The sequence below is a fragment of the Orbicella franksi genome, chromosome 14 (assembly GCF_964199315.1).
Source record: "Orbicella franksi chromosome 14, jaOrbFran1.1, whole genome shotgun sequence".
In the NCBI taxonomy this organism is placed as follows: Eukaryota; Metazoa; Cnidaria; class Anthozoa; order Scleractinia; family Merulinidae; genus Orbicella; species Orbicella franksi.
Genome location: NC_138158.1, coordinates 16,024,216 through 16,043,459, shown reverse-complemented (window position 1 = coordinate 16,043,459; position 19,244 = coordinate 16,024,216). Strand labels below are relative to the sequence as shown.

The window sequence follows — 19,244 nt, the reverse complement described above, 5'->3', positions numbered from 1 at the left end:
CCCTATATCAAATTAAAGCTTATAGAGCTGGCTATCAAACTATACCAACAATTTTGAAAGAAAATGAATTGTCGAATTTTTCACGACCACTAAATGCGAGCGCCCGAATCACCTTTCGAAAGCTACAAGTCAAAGCGAATTTCGTTTTTCGCCAATTTAATTTTTTCCTCGGTTTCAGGGCCCAAAGCGCTTAAAAAACGTGTCTGCGTTTTGGCATATTCGATTGCAGTAAAAAGTTACAGAACATTTTCGAAATAGGATTTCAAAAATGTGGAGTGATCGTACAAAAATCGCTCTCGAAGAAAAAGTATTTCGAAATTAACAATTCCCAGACACGCTTTTGTAGTTTATATGTTAAACTAGCCACTGTCCAAATTTAAGAGCAATTGAACAAATTCCCTTTGAGTTATAACTCTTTAAAGTGTCTGCTTCAAGTGAAAAAATTTATTCGAGAAAACAGCGCTAAGAAAAATTTTCTGCTTTGCGAACAAACTCCGCCCACAAACGCCTTCAACTGGCTTCTCAGGTAACTAAGCCAATCAGTGCAGGGAAAGTTTACTACCGTTAACCTCCTGGTGAAATTTACGCGCGAATCTCTAAAAAACTCTTGTGTTTCGCAATGCGCTCAAGGAACCGAAGGCAGAGAGATAATTTTTCTGTAGCTCGGTATTTCTTGAAGCTGGTCTGGCAAAATGGGGAAGACTAAAAAGGATACGAACGCTAGAGTGGCTGAGCGAAGGAAACAAACAAAAGACAGCGCGGAGAGCTACTGTGTGTGAGCAACTGTGCATGGATAACATTTCAAATGGTCTCAATGAGTCCGACGATTCGTCGATATCGGACTCATCAGAAGAGTCTCTGTCAGCATCCCTGTTATTGCTGTCAAGTTCCGAAATTTTTACAGAACCTTTCTTTTCTCTCACCACGAATATTTGCCCGCCTTATACGATAACTATAGCTTCATCCGCGTGGCGAACTTTCGCTTCTTCACTCATTGATGTATTTGCATTCGTTCTTCGCTGTTTTCGCTTTTTCGAACCGGTCCATAGTTTAAACGTGGTCTATGTTTACTTATAACTTAATAGAGACACGCCTAATATCAAAAATGCTGGGTAGTCAGAACAACAATGCTGATCAACTGAGTAGTCAATTCGTGACATCCATATAGGTAATTCCCGCGAAAATCGTCTCGGTTGATTGCATACGCGCCACAGGGCTGTCAATCAAGAGGTAAACTTTTACTTCCGGTGAAAACGTAAAACCGCCATTTCTCCGCCAATATTTAGCCTTTTTCAAAAATTTTTTTCAGAAATTAGAGATTATTCTTCGACCTCTATTTTGACCCAAAAATCCAAATTTGAAGAAAATTGCCGACCCGAAGGTATACTGTAACCTTAAAGGAATCACAGTAGTCAGCACCGATTGTAAGCTCAGTCAACATGCAATTTTTAGATGGAACTCAAAAATCGCTTAAGTGCTCCTTTGCTATATGCAAAAATTCGGTGAGGGTTTGGGCCTGGGATGAGATTGCGAAAAAAACTGAAGCTATTTGGGTCGGCTCCAAGAAAGAGTCAAACCCGATTATGTGCTCTTAAATCTTAAATGGGCGAATGGCAAGGTTAAGGCTTTAGGTTTTTGGTTCTGCACTGATTGTGAAAAAAGTAAGAAGAACAAATTATTACGAAGAGAAGGTTCATAAGGTAGAGGATATCTTGAATAATGGGAGAAACAAGAGATTGACCTTAATCGGTAAAATCGCAGTTATTATGGCACTAGCTGCATCACAACTTGTTTATGTTCTGTCATCAACAACGTCGTGCCCAAAATGGCTGAAAGATTTAAACAAACGATCGCCTTTTTTTAAATTCCTTTGGGATAGCAAGGGCGACCAAATTAAGCCGACTCAAACGTTAGCAGATTACCAAGATGGAGGCCAAAAGATGCTAGACATAATATAATTTAATAAAGCCTTGAAAATCTCATGGATACTTAAGTATATTTCTAACGACTGCAAATCTAAATGGAAGTGCTTTTTTCAATTTTCATTATCTAAGATGGGCCGAAATTAGTTTTTCTTGGTTATTTGGTACTGAAGAGGCAGAGGGCCGACTTCTAATACATCCAGCAAATTTAATAACTTTCTTAAGTAAGAAGATAAATTCCTAGAAATAAACATAAAATGAATTACTACAAAATAACTGACCGAAGAGAGCAGAAAACTAAAAGGAAATACAAAACAGACGATGAACTAAAACGGCTTCCCAAATGCTGGAAAGGCGAGGTTCAGGGAACCAAAAAATGTTACAAGGGTAACGGACGATAAACTGACACGAATGAACATGGAAAGATAACACGAATATATACGGGACGAAATTTACGTACGAAACGAAACATAAAAGCGTGCAGAATTTGGGAAACGGCATTAACATGCAGAACAGAAAAACGCAAAGGAAAAAGAAATAGCCGCAACATGCAGGTGCCAAAAGATGTCCGAAAACTTGATATAAAGATGTTTTCATCCGAGAACCTACTGAGCTGTGGACGGACTTAAATTATAGGGATTCCCTTGTCTCTTCAGCTAATTTCAGTGCTGATCATATTTGGAGTAACTCGATTGCCAGAATTGCAGCCAAGGCTATCTTTTATAAATAATGGGCTAATGCATTGGGGATGAAAATTAACGATCTGATGACAAGTGATTTAAAATTAATAACTTACAGTTGTTTCAAAGATAAGTTATTTTTTTCCAGTTTCGTTCCTCGAATTCCATGGAGTAACTTCAGCCATTAGGAGTGCTATAACTACGGCTATTAGGATTGCTATGAGATCTTTGGAATTGACATTACCGGGTAAAAAATATCCAGAACTCTTCCAACAAACCAAGCTCCTGTACAGAACTCGTCCAACAAACCAAGTCAGTCAGCTTACAAAATCTCGTCGACAAAACGTGTACTCGTTCAGCAAAAAAAGAGCAAAAACAAAAGAAATGGAGAAGAGAACGTCAATTTATCTACTACCTTAGGATATGTACATTAAGTACGAAACTAAGGAACTTCCAGTTCGAATTTCTCCACAGCAAAATCGCTACAAAATTATTAAACTTTCAAGTACAATTAAACTTTCGGAATCAGATCTCTGTTGCTTTTGGCAAAGAGCACAAGAAACGTTGCTTTATCTTTTCTGGGAATGCCCGATCAAGGAAGCCTTTTGGAATAGTTTTAAACAATTTTTTCGTCTCGGCTGATTTACTACCAGCCTCACAAGTTTTAACCATATGCCAAAGTTTAGATCTCAAAGGAGAAAAAAGCGCCTCTTTATTAAATCATTGTTTACTACTTGTTAGATGTTACATCTGGTCCTCTTCGTACAAAAATGTTCGACCATCCTCGATAGAATACGCTCATCAGGTTAGATGCAATTTAATAACAGAAAAACACGTTTCATTTGTTACACGAACAAAAAACGTATTTTAACAGAAAGTTCACTAAAAAACTCCACTCATTATAACTCCCTTAACTCTCCTGTGAACTATTTTTTTTAACTATTTTTTTAAACTATTTTTCTTGAATAATATTAAGTTTCTCCTTTTCAAAAAATCAGCTTCAATTTAGTATTTCGTGGCCCTATATATTTCGCTTTCTTTCGGCCTTTTCTTCTTCTTCTTTTTTTTTTTTTGTTGTATATTTACTTTTGCCATTTCTTAGAATAATATAGTAGTGGCAGTAATAGTATTGCATCTGTTAGTTGTATTATTTTTAGTTTTCTCCTTATTTTTAGTATTACTGTTAGTTAGAATCAATTCTTGTTAAAGAAAATTATCTTACTATTTTAAATATTGTTGGTATTGTAAGCATTGCTAATTGTTATTGTAATTTGAAAGTAACGGTTCTGATGCAAGAAAGTTTAGTTTTGTACAATTGTAGATAAATTGCGATGTTTTACTTTACTAATTACTTTGAGGAGATATTAAAGCTGGCCACACTCTGTGCAAAGTAAACTTGTTTGTTTGTTTTAAATCAGAACCTTACGGTGTTCCACAAAATGTGTATGGACAGAACAGCAGCTCAACCAGCATCTTAGTCATTTGGGATAAAGTTCCAGCTGATCAACAGAATGGTATCATCACGGGTTACACCATTACTTACCAGTCACAGACAGAAAATGACAATGGAAATGTTCAAGTAAATACTTCTCTTCGTCAAACGGAATTGACAAATCTAAAGGAGTTCGTCAACTACAATATCACAGTGTTTTCATCTACCGCCAAGGGAGATGGACCACCTAGTGACCCCATTGTTGTTAGAACAGATCAGGATAGTAAGTAATCTATCTTGATTTTCAAGATTTTTTTGGTGGATGTCTAGGCAAAGATGTATCAACTGCATAAACATATACAGATCTGTCTGATATTGTAACTAATAACCTACACGATATCTTTCTGGTACACATTCCCTTTTTATGATTATTTATCATGGTAAATGCTCTCGATATACAAAAAAAACTAGTGTTTAAAAGGCCAACGACAAGTAGAAAAAAAAACTGAAAGGGGTGTCAGCATTTAAAAACAAGGGACTAAAGCTACATCGCATTCACTACTGAATAACTCAGCTTTTAACTTCTGTATCAGAACCTGATGGTGCTCCACAAAATGTAAGAGGAGTGAACAGCAGCTCAACAAGCATCTCCGTCATATGGGAAGAAGTTCCAGCTAATCAACAGAATGGTATCATTACGGGTTACACAATTACTTACCACTCACAAACAGAAAATGACAATGGGAATGTTCTAGCTGGTCCTGATGATCGTCAAAGGGAATTGGCCAATCTAAAGGGGTGGGTCAACTACAATATCGCAGTGTTTGCATCTACTGTCAAAGGAGATGGACCGGCCAGTGATCCTCCCACTGTTGTTAGAACAGACCAAGATAGTAAGTAGATTTCCTTATAAGTTTTCCTCTGACCGTTATGTGGGTGCTTACAGGTTTGTGCCATTTCAGTGAAAGACTAAGGAAATCTGGTCAGTAAAGGTGACTTGTGTAAGATTTGTTTTCAAGCTCCTGCCACTTAAGATGTGTGGCGGAAAAGAAACTCGGAAAAAGCTGTTATGAGGCTATGACAAGGATGAAAAGCAAAAATAATCAGGATTCTTTAGCATGCTACTGAGGCCCAACCCATCGGCTTCAATATAACTTTGTTTATAACTTGTATATTAGAACCTGATGGTGCTCCACAAAATGTACAAGGACAGAACAGCAGCTCAACCAGCATCTTAGTCGCGTGGGATGAGGTTCCAGCTGATCAACAGAATGGTATCATCACGGGTTACACCATTACCTACCACTCACAAACAGAGAATGACAATGGCGCTGTTCAAGTAAATGGCTCTGTTCGTCAAACGGAATTGACAAATCTAAAGGAGTACGTCAACTACAATATAACATTCTTTGCATCTACTGTGAAAGGAGAGGGACCAGCCAGTGTTCCTATTGTTGTTAGAACAGACCAGGATAGTAAGTATTTTTTTTCTAAGCATTATTTTTGGGTGTTTTTTTCAGTAATTTTATACTTCAATTTATTTCAAGAACTTCAATCGATAGAGGTGTCTTTTAAAAGCAAACATGTGTTTAGTTATAGGTAAAGAAGAAATCATGCTAAATTAATTGATACCAAAACAATCAGCACTGGAGGGTTTGTAACATATTTGAGGGATATCTCTCCGAGAAAAGAGATGATGCAATTTCATTTCCTATTCTTCCTATGTTTGTGAAGACCAATTGACGCAATAACGCGAACTCCAACTGGTCTGACCTGGCAGTAAAAATCATCTTCAAATTTCTTACGGTGTATAGATTTTACCCTGATACGTTCCATAACTAGCCTTTGGGAGTACACGGTACTTTAGCCCTGTCCCATTCGTTTGCAATGTAAATCTGTTCTTAACTTCTGCGTCAGAACCCAATGGTGCTCCACAAAATGTGAGAGGACAGAACATCAGCTCAACCATCATCTTAGTCATGTGGCATGAAGTTCCAGCTGATCAAAAGAATGGTAACATCACATTTTACACTATTACTTACCAGTCACAAACAGAAAATTGCAATGGGAATCTTCAAGTAAATGGCTCTGTTCGTCAAATGGAATTGACGAATCTAAAGGAGTACGTCAATTACAATATCACAGTGTTTGCGTCTACAGTCAAAGGAGATGGACCACTCAGTGACCCCATAGTTGTTAGGACAGATCAGGATAGTAAGTAATCTTTCTTGATTATCTAGCTTTTTTGGTGGATGTCGAGGCAAAGATGTATAAACTGCATAAACATATACAAATTCTATCTGATATTGTAGCTAATAACCTTCACGCTATCTTTCTGCTAAGTTTTCCCTTTTCATTATTATTAATCGTGGTAAATGCTCTCGATCTACAATAAAACTAGTGTTGAAAAGGCTAGCGACAAAAAGAAAAAATAAATAAAAAGGGTGTCAGCATTTTCTAACAGGGTAATGAGGCCACATCGCATTTCCTACTATATAACTTAGCTTTTAACTTCTGTATCAGAACCTGACGGTGCTCCTCAAAATGTGCGAGGACTGAACAGCAGCTCAACCAGCATCTTAGTCACGTGGGATAAAGTTTCAGCTGATCAACAGAATGGTATCATCACGGGTTACACCATTACTTACCACTCACAAACAGAGAATGACAATGGAACTGTTCAAGTAAATGGCTCTGTTCATCAAACGAAATTGACAAATCTAAAGGAGCACGTCAACTACAATATCACAGTGTTTGCATCTACTGTGAAAGGAGAGGGACCAGTCAGTGTTCCTATTGTCGTTAAAACAGACCAGGATGGTAAGTAATTTTTCTAAGCATTATTTTTGAGTGGCTGCTTCAGTAATTTTTATACTTCGATTTATTTCGAGACCTTCAATCGATAGAGGTGTCCTTGGAAAACAAACATTTGTGTGTTTAGAGCTGAAAAAGGCATCATGCTAAGTTAATTGATACCAAAATACTCAACACTTGAGGACCGTGACATATTTGAGGGATATCTCTCTGAGGAAAGAGGTGATGCAATTTCATTTCCTCTTCTTCCTATGTTTGTTAAGACCACTTGACACAATAACGCGAACTCCAGTGATTTCCCTCTCAGGTACAACTGGTCTGACCTGGCAGTGAAAATCATCTTCAAATTTCTTACGGTATATAGATTTTACCCTGATACGTTCTATAACTAGCCTCTGGGAGTAAAAGGTACTAAGGCCATATCTTATTCGTTGCAATGTAAATCTGTTTTTAACCTCTGCGTCAGAACCTAATGGTGCTCCACAAAACGTGAGAGGACATAACAGCAGCTCAACCAGCATCATAGTCACCTGGGATAGAGTTTCAGCTGATCAACGGAATGGTATCATCAAGGGTTACATGGTTACTTACCAGTCGCAAACAGAGTATGACAATGGGAATGTTCACGTAAATGGCTCTGTTCGTGTAATGGCATTGACGGTTCTAAAGGAGTATGTCAACTACAATATCACAGTTTTTGCATTTACTGTCAAAGGAGATGGACCAGCCAGTGACCCCATTGTTGTGAGAACAGACCAGGATAGTATGTAATTTTTCTTATCATTATTTGTTTTAGTCATTATTGTGTAGTTATAGGTGAAGAAGGCATGATGCCAAATTAACTGATCCCAAAATATGTAGCACTTAAGGGGCCAAAAGGGATTTTATGGGAATCTTTCCGAGAAGAGGGATGATGCAATTTCATTTCCTGTTCTTCACGCATGTTTGTGAAAGCGAGTCAATGGGCTTGATTGACCTTCAGTAAATTCCCTCTAAGTAACAACTGGTCTGATCTGGCGGTAAAAATCATCTCCAAACTTCTAACAATATATAGATTTTACCCACATACGTTCCTTAAGTAGTCCCTGGTAGCACAAGGTAATAAGGCCCTATCCCGTTCGTTGCAATATAACTCTGTTTTCAACTTCTGCGTCAGAACCTGATGGTGCTCCACAAAATGTTAGAGGACAGAACAGCAACTCAACAAGCATCTTAGTCATGTGGGATGAAGTTCCAGCTGATCAACAGAATGGTATCATCACGGGTTACACAGTTACTTACTACTCACAAACAGAAAATGACAGTGGGAATGTTCTAGCTGGTCCTGATGATCGTCAAAAGGAATTGGTAAATCTAAAGGAGTGGGTCAACTACAATATCACAGTGTTTGCATCTACTGTCAAAGGAGATGGACCAGCCAGTGATCCTCCGATTGTTGTTAGAACAGGTCAAGATAGTAAGTAGATTTCCTTATAAGTTTCCCTTTGATTGTGATGGTGGATGCTTACAGATTTATGGCATTTCATTTAAAGACTCAGGGAATCTGGTCAATAAAGTTGGGTTACGAAAGTTTTTCAAGGTCCTGCCGCTTAATATTTATTGCATTCAAATTTGAAGAAACACGGAAAAGAAACTGTGAAAAAGCTGTTGTAAGGCTATGACAAGCCTGAGAAAAAAAAAATACTCAGGCTTCTCTAGCTATTTGCTGAGGTCCAACCCGTTGGCTTCAATATAACTTTGTTTATAACTTGTATATTAGAACCTGATGGTGCTCCACAAAATGTACAAGGACAGAACAGCAGCTCAACCAGCATCCTAGTCATGTGGAATGGAGTTCCAGCTAATCAACAGAGTGGTATCATCACGGGTTACATCATTACTCACCACTCACAAACAGAGAATGACAATGGAACTGTTCAAGTAAATGGCTCTGTTCGCCAAACGGAATTGACAAATCTAAAGGAGTACGTTAACTACAATATCACAGTGTTTGCATCTACTGTGAAGGGAGATGGCCCAGCCAGTGTTCCTATTGTTGTTAGAACCGACCAGGATAGTAAGTAATTTTTCTAAGCATTATTTTTGAGTGGTTGTTTCAGTAATTTCATACTCCAATTTATTTCAAGAACTTAAATCGATAGAGGGTTCTTTTGAAAGCAAACATTTGTGGAGTTATAGCTAAAGTAGGCATCATGCTAAGTTAATTGATACCAAAATACTCAGCACTTGAGGGGTGTATGAGAATCGAGGGAAATCTCTGTGAGGAAAGAGATGATGCAATTTCGAATTCATTTTCTATTCTTTCTATGTTTGTTAAGACCAATTGCTACGATAACGCGAACTCCAGTGATTTCCCTCTCAAGAACAACTGGTCTGACCTGGCAGTGAAAATCATCTTTACATTTCTTACAGTATATAGATATTACCCAAATACGTTCCATAAATAGTCTCTGGGAGTACAAGGAACTAGGGCCCTACACCATTCGTTTGCCATGTAAATCTGTTTTTAACCTCTGCGTCAGAAACTGATGGTGCTCCACAAAATGTTAGAGGACAGAACAGCAGCTCAACAAGCATCTTAGTTATGTGGGATAAAGTTCCAGCTGATCAACAGAATGGTATCATCATGGGTTACACAGTTACTTACTACTCACAAACAGAAAATGACAGTGGGAATGTTCTAGCTGGTCCTGATGATCGTCTAAAGGAATTGGTGAATCTAAAGGAGTGGGTCAACTACAATATCACAGTGTTTGCATCTACTGTCAAAGGAGATGGACCAGCCAGTGATCCTCCGATTGTTGTTAGAACAGGTCAAGATAGTAAGTAGATTTCCTTATAAGTTTCCCTTTGATCGTCATGGTGGATGCTTACAGATTTATGGCATTTCATTTAAAGACTCAGGGAATCTGGTCAGTAAAGTTGAGTTGCGAAAGATTTGTTTTTTGGGTCCTGCCGCTTAAGATTTATTGCATTCAAATTTGAAGAAACACGGAAAAGAAACTGTGAAAAAGCTGTTGTGAGGCTATGACAAGCCTGAGAAAAAAAATACTCAGGCTTTTTTAGCTATTTGCTGAGGTCCAACCCGTTGGCTTCAATATAACTTTGTTTATAACTTGTATATTAGAACCTGATGGTGCTCCACAAAATGTACAAGGACAGAACAGCAGCTCAACCAGCATCTTAGTCACGTGGAATGGAGTTCCAGCTAATCAACAGAGTGGTATCATCACGGGTTACACAATTACTTACCATTCACAAACAGAGAATGACAATGGAACTGTTCAAGTAAATGACTCTGTTCGCCAAACGGAATTGACAGATCTAAAGGAGTACGTTAACTACAATATCACAGTGTTTGCATCTACTGTGAAGGGAGATGGCCCAACCAGTGTTCCTATCGTTGTTAGAACCGACCAGGATAGTAAGTAATTTTTCTAAGCATTATTTTTGATTGGTTGTCTCAGTAATTTCATACTTCAATTTATTTCAAAAACTTCAATCGATAGAGGTGTCTTTTGAAAGCAAACATTTGTGGAGTTATAGGTAAAGAAGGCATCATGCTAAGTTAATTGATACCAAAATACTCAGCACTTGAGGGGTGTATGAGAATAGAGGGAAATCTCTGTGAGGAAAGAAATGATGCAATTTCGAATCATTTTCTATTCTTTCTATGTTTGTTAAGACCAATTCCTGCGATAACGCGAACTCCAGTTATTTCCCTCTCAAGAACAACTGGTCTGACCTAGCAGTGAAAATCATCTTTACATTTCTTACAGTATATAGATTTTACCCAAATACGTTCCATAACTAGTCTCTCGGAGTACAAGGAACTAGAGCCCTATCCCATTCGTTTGCAATGTAAATCTGTTTTTAACCTCTGCGTCAGAACCTGATGGTGCTCCACAAAATGTAAGAGGACAGAACAGCAGCTCAACAAGCATCTTAGTTATGTGGGATGAAGTTCCAGCTGATCAACAGAATGGTATCATTACGGGTTACATGATTACTTACCAGTCACAAGCAGAGAATGACAATGGAAGTATTCCAGCTGGTCCTGATGATCGTCAAAAGGAATTGACCGGTCTAAAGGAGTACGTCAACTACAATATCATAGTGTTTGCTTCTACTGTCAAAGGAGATGGACCTGCTAGTGTTCCTTTCATTGTTGTTAAAACAGACCAGGATAGTAAGTTAATTTCCTTTTTAAGTTTCCCTTTGATGTATGCCATTTTATTAAAAGATTCAGGGAATCTGGTCAATAGAAGTCAGTTGCGAAATGTTTTGTTTTTAAGCTAGGCTTTTTGAGATGTATTGCATTCGACTTTAAAAAAAAAATTCAAGGAGCACAGAAAAAGCCGTTGGAAAGTTATCGCAAATCTAAAAAAGGAAAAAAAATCCTGAGGATTGTTTAGCAAGTTACGCCCCATCCCATTCGTTGCATTATAACTCTGTTTTTAACTTCTATATCAGGTCCTGATGGTGCTCCACAAAATGTACAAGGACAGAACAGCAGCTCAACCAGCATTTTAGTCATTTGGGATGAAGTTCCAGCTAATGAACAAAATGGTATCATCACGGGTTACACCATTACTTACCACTCACAAACAGAGAATGACAATGGAGCTGTTCAAGTAAATGGCTCTGTTCGCCAAACGGAATTGACAAATCTAAAGGAGTACGTTAACTACAATATCGCAGTGTTTGCATCTACTGTCAAAGGAGCTGGACCACGCAGTGATCCTGTTATTTTTGTTCGAACCGATCAAGATAGTAAGTACGTTTTTAATACTTTATGCCTTTGAGTTTTGAGACAGTTTCTTACTGATTTGTTCTACTCGGGAATTCTCTCATCAGCCGAGGCTTTAAAAGTTTGTCTTGTTTTGGACTCCAGCGGCGAAAGATGTGAAAGTATTTTAAAGCTCTCACGATATAACTGGAAAACTACTCGTTGTTCAATGATCAATGCATTTTCCAGTTGTTTTAGCCTCAAGCTTTGCTAGAGGGCTTTGTTCGAAAGAAAGCTAATGTCAGTTTTGACCTGAACGATATTCCTAAGAAGGTGTCGTGACGCATTTAATCCCAATTTCTACATTGCACTCTTGGTAGAGAAAGTTAGCTAATTGCGCTCTAGGTTGGTTGTTTTATAAATTAAAGAAAGAAAGCGTGGTTCGCATGGCTTGGAGGCGCGCTATTTGTAAAAGTTCTTTGTTGCTTGCTAAACTCTAGCCCGGGCCAGTATACAGCAATATCGCTGAGTTATCAGTCGTCTTGAAATGACTGAATGATAAATGTCTTGTTTTAGCGTAAAATAACGTGGAATTTATCGAAACACAACAGTAGTCTTCGCTGTCTTGGTTAATTTGAATCCCGAAACAAGCCAAGAAAGCAACAATATTCATTCAGTTATATTCAAAACGAAAAATTCCCAAAAGTTAAGTAACATGCCAAATAATGCATTGAATTTGCTGTCTGCCACCGAGAGCTCAACTTGATCTATTAATTACTTCCTGGAATTAATTTCACGTTTTCTTGCCTCTCGAGGACAATAACATCACAGGACTGCTATAAAAAAGATAATTGCAAACTATACACGAACTTGTGTAAACATGTCCAAATCAATTTACTCAAAAGAAGTATTTTATTATCTTGATTCACGTCAGAACCTACAGCTGCGCCAGTCAATGTGATAGGGTATAAAAGCAGCTCAACCAGCATTTTTGTTCAGTGGAATGAAGTTCCAGTTGCTGATCAGAATGGTGTCATCTTGACTTACACTATCACCTTTCAGTCACTAACAACGAAGCACAATGGTAGTGTCACAGTCAACTATCCAGAACTCCAAAAGAATGTGACACATTTACAAGATTATATAAACTACAGTGTGCGTGTGTATGCATCTACTGAGAAGGGAAATGGACCAGCCAGTGAACCTATTGTTGTCATCACCGATCAGGAAGGCGAGTGATCTGTCTTTCCTTACTGTGAATTAGGGTGTGTTTCTTTCGGAAATCCAGGGAGCTTAAAGCGAGGAATTTTTTTAATTGACGAAGCGCTTTCTGCTCAAGATGTATCCTAGTATAGTTTGAACCTCTTTCTTTGTTCGTCAATACACTTGAAGCAAAGGGCTTACGCTTTTCAACGCTTTTTTATCCTAGGTTCCGTGTTTCACGTCTTTTTCACTTAGACCAAATCTGCCGTAGCTCTTGGCCTTTTGATGTACTCTAAGTATTGTTAAGATTTTCTTCCTTCTTCCCCCCCCCCCCCCCCCCCCTTCTGGGCTTCAGAACAATGATTATCCGGTTATCTGGTCTCAGGGCACCATCAAAACGTTATCAGTTAACTTTCGTTTTTCCTCTCCGATTTTGTTCAAGAGAAAGTGTCCCGTTGTCATGTTAAATTGTCATATTTCACCAAGTATTGAAATACATTGGATACAAAGATTCTACAAGGAACATTGAAAAAGCTTTCTGGGGGGAAAAACAAGACTACATGGATGGTAGTGGATTATAGTTCAGCATTTCATCTTGTGATAGCTTGTATAAAAATAAATAAATAAAAATTTCCATTCTGGCAAAATTTGAAATTAACGGATTACCTGCTTTTCTGTTCAGCTGATGTTTTTTTCTTTCCCTACTTCTGATGTATTTCTATTACAAGATGATAAAGCAAGTTAATAGCCGGCTTCCGGCCACACATGAACGTAATACAATTAAAACACAATATATTTTGTCTCTTTAAATATAACTCAGAATGAAAAAATGAGAGCACTGTTCTACTGTCAAGGAATATTCTTAAAAAGATATAAAATAGTAACCTTACTGACCTTCGTGAATCTAACCCAAGGTCCTAGATGTCTTATTTGTGTCATCGCATTTTTTTTTTTTTTTTTTTTTTTGACTTTTTTGCCGACGTACTGCGCAGGCTATCAAATGACTAATGACTTAACAAGTTCGTTTACTTCTGTTTTCAGAACAACCCACCATCACTGTACAACCACAAGCTCACGAAAAAACTGAGGGAGACACGGTTGCTTTATCTTGTAAGGCTGATGGTAATCCAGGACCGACAATATCATGGACTGTAAATGGGTCCCCAATAGGTGCAAGAGACAATTCCAGGTTCAGTTTTTCAGAAAACAAACAGCAGTTGACAATAAGGAATGTGGAAAGAACAGACAGCGGAGTCTACAGATGTGTGGCGAGCAACAAATTTGGAAATGCTACATCCGATGCTGCTTCACTGGATATTCAATGTAATGAAATATGTGATGTTGATTTAGTTACCAACTGGGACGAAAGCTCTAACTCTCCTTACAGTACAAAGCATTTTATCGTGCATTTTACTCACCGTATTTGTTTGGTTGGCTGTGATCATATAGTTCAATTATATCGTTGGCATCGAATTATCTTGTCACATCACTATGGACAATTGGATTGCTACACTAAGAAGTGGCGTCATTTCAACATATAACATAGCGTGATGATAGCATTAGGCAGTGAGAAAGTAAACGCTTATTATACACATCTAATTTTTTGGCTCCAGTGGACAGCACAAACCAATAATGTTTAGTTATTACCTGTATATTCTTACGTGTTTACCCACTAGCTGAAATCTAAGCTTCTTCTAAGTTTTTACATTCGGATTACAAAAAGAAATATCCGAGAGTCCTTTTAAATCGAACAATGGCTTCAAGCATTAGAACTAGTTAGCGACCACTCCAGAACTCGATATCGGTGGATCAAATAAGATATTGCTAAGCTGGCACCTCTCTTTTAAACAGAAAAAAAGAAAACAACAACAACAGGAAACATTAACAGCAACAATCTTCCATCATAAGCAGGCGAATATTAACGTTAAAGCCCAATGTTTCGGCGTCATCGTGACACCACTCTCTAGGCAAAGTAAATAAATAATGCGAAGATTTGATTTATATACAGTCTCTATGAATAAACATAATAACAAAGGATCACAGGTTCTTCAAGTGCATACCTTTGCGAGAATCGACTCCGTTTGCACGTTTAGGGATGGTTTAAGTATACTTACAAAAAGCATCGATCTCCTTAACTATAGGCAATCAAATTTGTTAGGACATTTAGTAAGCACGTGAAATTGTTCTTAACCATCTCTAGGTAGGTTTATTGTTCTTAAACCATCCCTAAACGTGCAAACGGACTCGATTCACGCAAAGGTATTCACTCGAAGAACTTGTGATTCTTTGTAATTATGCTAATTTATATAGACTGTATAGAAATCAAATCTTCGCATTATTTATTCACTTTTCCTTGAGAATGGTGTCACGATGACGCCGAAACGTCGGCTTCTAACCTTAAAATTCGCCTGCTTATGTTTTAAGAAATCGTTATTGATTAATCTTCCATCACTATGTTTTCTTAACCTTTTTTTTTTAATTTTTATAATGTATCTTTAATAATAAATAATAATAATAACTTTATTTAACTTTATTTATTTTTAGTTGCACCTGAGATCTCCAAACATCCAAAGGATACTCGGGCAGCGGAAGGACAAGATGTTGTTTTCCATTGTTTGGTAGAAGGAAACCCAAAGCCGAGTGTTAGATGGACAAAAAATGAAGAAGAATTGAATTTAGCAGCAAATCCACGACTAAGCTCAGCTATAATAAACGACACACATAATTTGACAATAATTGATGTTCATCTATCAGACGCTGCTCAATACAGATGTCTAGCTAATAACAGTGTCGGTCAAACTACATCGTCTGCCGCGACGCTTATAGTGGAAGAATATTGTAAGTATTAATGCCAATTCACCAATCAATCAAAAACCGCGGCAATGGATTTTCATCTTTTTCGACTTTAGTAGGAAAGGGAATGTGTGAATTTTCCAATGCAAGCAAGTTGCAAGCAAGTTTGCTGGGCTGAAATTACCAGCTCATGCTTTCGGAGCGAAGGGTACAGTACCTTACGGAACTTTACGACTCGAGATGTGCCTTAACGAATTCTAATTCACAAGCCGGATTTCTGGTGCATAGAACCAAATCTTAAGCAAAAACACGGCAACCCAGATTTTTAACGGAAAAATTAGGACCGTGTCTTAATTTACCTAAGTTCACAACTCATATTACCAGTTTAACATATGAATTGTGTGCTACAGAAACTCGTAACTTGGATGTTTCAGTATAAGCTGAAATCTGAGTTGCTCCTTATTTGAATTCACGACATGCATTTCCACTGTTCAAGAAGTGCTTTGTGGAAATGCACAGGTCGAACTTTCAAAGTGTGAGTTATAAGAACTTGCAAATCAGAGTTTTTACTTCAAAAATTCAGATTTGCAGGTATATCACTAAAATTCACAACTCGTATTTTTACTCTTAAGTGTAAAAAATCGGAGTTGCGTTATTCGAAACAAAGCACAACATAATTTTATTGCAAAATTATAGCTGTGTTGCATTGTATTTGTTACAAATATGCATTACTTGGATTTTGGGATGAACTTCAAATCCTTGAGGTGCTTTATCGAAATTTACAAGTCCGATTTCCATGGCAAAAATCCGAATTGTGAATTCATTGCAGCAATGTGAGACCCATGCCAATTTTTGCTTAGAACATTAGATTTGTGCTTTATTGAAATTTCCATCAGTAATTTTGATTTAAAATTGCTAGTTTAAAGTTTTGTGAGTTGTTTTTTCAACCAGGCCCAGGATTCGGCTGGAATGCTTCTTTTTTGATAAGATGGTAAGGAAAAGGTATCTGGTAATTTTGTAATTGTTTCTATTATACAAGACATATATTTACATTTTAGATCTGAATTTATGATATACAATCTAAGTAACATGAAATTTGTAACGTATTGAGCAAAATTATTTAATTACATAATCTTTGTATCTTAGGATGCTAATACATATTTGATTTTGTAATCATTTTTTTTTCTTTTTTTTGTTTTTTTTTTTTGAGAGAGGGAAGCCAGATTATACCAGAAAAAAAGACATGGATGACCGGTTATAATCATCTGGATTATCTTTCATGGATTCGTCAAGGTTTTACGGCTTTGTAAATATCGGTGCCACCAAAATCCTCCTAACGTACTAATAACTGATCAAATGTATACCTCCCAACCATATTTACAAGAACTTTCAACGACAACTCTCCTGAACGACTAGTAACTGTGTTATAGGGTGCAAAGCCGTCAATGGTGTCTCTGTACAGTTTGAACCGATTTTATGTACCTTTTACAGCGCTATCAAATTGTGTCTTGATTTTTTTCCGCATTCTTCAAAAAATGAAACAAAAGGGAACAAGGAGAGGGAGAATACGGAATTCGCATGACGTGTATTGCAATTACCAGGTTTTACTTGAGAAAACTGGAAACGAAAAAAAAAAAAAAACCGGATAGTAACTACGTGATCAACAACGTAAAATCATCCTTTTGTAAAAATATCCTTTAAAACAAAGTTTTCATTCACAGAGAAAGCGTAACTTTATCACAGAAAGTAATATTTTTAGTGTTAGTATAATATTTTTCATGTACTATATTGAACACAAGAGACCGTGTTTTACCAAATTTCCAATCACCAAGGAGAGAGTTGAAAATACGGCGTGCAGTGGAGTATTTTTGACGAATTAACCTTGAGGTGTTTGAAAATATGGCAAAAACGCTGTCTTGAGTGTTTAAGATATCATCTCAATCGAAACTTAAACTCTGGGAAAACAGAAAGATCGATGCTCTGCTATGTAAAACCCTATGCTAACTATAGAGCACATATCGAAACACTGTAACGATCATAATTTCCTTTGTTTAAACTTGATGAATTTTTAATAACTTTGTACGGAAGTAGCCGTCTGTCCACACTGCAGCAGTCATGCATAGACAAAGGATTTGTATTCAAACTTAAAGATTTGCCATATTCCTGAAAAAAAACCTTAAGTCAGCGATTAAAGAACGCGTATGCATGTGGAAAATGACTCGTCTCAAGTCCTTTTGAGCTGTAAACTGCTTTCACCCTCAGTGCTTGTATTAACAGAGAATAATCATTCTGTAACTACGCTGAACAGCTTCAGTTGAGTTACCTACTGCACTTTGGCAAAAATCTGAAATAAGTTCTAAGGCATATACAGCAGCGAGAACTCGGTCCAGAAACGGTTCTTCTTTTTCCTAAGCAATGATTGAAAAAAAAAAAAAAAAACCCACAAACTACCGCAATGGTATACTAGCTTAAACGCAAAACCTCAACTTGACCTAAATTTTCAAAGGAAATTGAAATACACACTCCACGTGGAAGCGAAGCAACTTGCAAACCATGCAAACGCTGACACTTAATATTTTTCTTTCATGTTTTTATCTTAAGTGCGGAATTTAAGGCGATGTTTAAAAGCAAACGTATTTGACTCGCAGTCGTTATCTGATAAGCATCTCCGCTTCGGGACTTCGCTTCTAAATTAAATATTTTGTGTTTACCTCGATGTTTTTATTGTATCATGCTAAGCCCTCTTTTGTGGGTGTGTAAATTCCTAAATTTCCTATGCAATGATTGGAAAAAAAAACATAAACTACCGCAATTGTATACTTACAGCCAAAACCTAAACCCGACCTAAATTTTCAAGCGAAATTGAAATACAAACGCCACGTGGAAGCGAAACAATTTGCAAACCATTAAAACGCTGACACTTAATATTTTTTTATTAAAAACAGCTAACGGTTTGGTGGATGGCTTTCTTAATTCTTGTAAACGGCAGAAGAGTTTATTCATGTATTATTGTATTTAACTGTTACCCGCTGACTGGAAAGTGTGTGTGTGGTAAAATCGTTGCAGAAAAAAAAAGAAGTACCACGTTTTCTAATTTTTGTAGCCGTCAGAAATAATCACATTCGTCGAAATTAAATAAACTTTTTCAAACTGTGGTGTTGAGCGATTTCATTTTAAGACGTTCCAAGTATTGAGGCATGTCTTCCATCTAGGCTCACTAAACACGTCCTTGACTTTATGCGTGACGTAACAACATTATTGTGGAAATGTGAAAGACATTTGCACACAAATCTGTCAGACAGTTATCAATGAGCGGAAGATGATTGATAGAATCATGTGATCGACGGAATTGAGAACCTAATCCACGCTTGAGGGAAGAAGGCTGCCCATCCAGTTCCTAGGATGGATTTCAAAACATTTTTTTCATTCTTCTTCTTTGTACCTCTCGCTCAGGCAGGTTAGTTGTTTTATCCAGTTTCACGGCGAATGCGCAACATCATTGTAAGGCGTTTTGGTAATGTCAAATTTACATCGATTATGTACTTGCGTGAACGAAAGTATTTCTGACGGATTATACATTGGCTCGTTACTTTTTATGACTTTTTATGAAAGCTTTATTAGTGTCGGTGACCTTCCGGGTCCGCCAGTATAGTGTATAATATAAAGGATCA

The 19,244-nt window shown here is 37.3% G+C and overlaps 2 protein-coding genes across 2 annotated transcripts in view; both read left to right on the top strand.

The window, feature by feature from the left end:
• Positions 1–19,244, top strand: part of LOC145467312 (uncharacterized) — a 166,733-nt gene that overhangs the window by 83,243 nt on the left and 64,246 nt on the right. Inside the window, exons 23-35 of the mRNA XM_081450852.1 lie at positions 4,021–4,317; positions 4,628–4,927; positions 5,213–5,509; positions 5,952–6,248; positions 6,558–6,854; positions 7,315–7,611; positions 8,005–8,304; positions 8,608–8,904; positions 9,371–9,670; positions 9,976–10,272; positions 10,738–11,037; positions 11,322–11,621; positions 12,512–12,808. Of these exons, the coding sequence (XP_081306978.1) occupies positions 4,021–4,317; positions 4,628–4,927; positions 5,213–5,509; positions 5,952–6,248; positions 6,558–6,854; positions 7,315–7,611; positions 8,005–8,304; positions 8,608–8,904; positions 9,371–9,670; positions 9,976–10,272; positions 10,738–11,037; positions 11,322–11,621; positions 12,512–12,808 (3,876 nt within the window). The remainder of the gene's footprint in view (positions 1–4,020; positions 4,318–4,627; positions 4,928–5,212; positions 5,510–5,951; positions 6,249–6,557; positions 6,855–7,314; positions 7,612–8,004; positions 8,305–8,607; positions 8,905–9,370; positions 9,671–9,975; positions 10,273–10,737; positions 11,038–11,321; positions 11,622–12,511; positions 12,809–19,244) is intronic.
• LOC145468650 (muscle, skeletal receptor tyrosine protein kinase-like) lies at positions 13,341–18,955 on the top strand. The gene is made up of 4 exons (XM_081452365.1): positions 13,341–13,347; positions 13,801–14,103; positions 15,325–15,618; positions 16,525–18,955. The coding sequence occupies exons 1-4, from the start codon at positions 13,341–13,343 to the stop codon at positions 16,566–16,568; spliced, it is 648 nt and encodes a 215-aa protein (XP_081308491.1). The 3' UTR covers positions 16,569–18,955.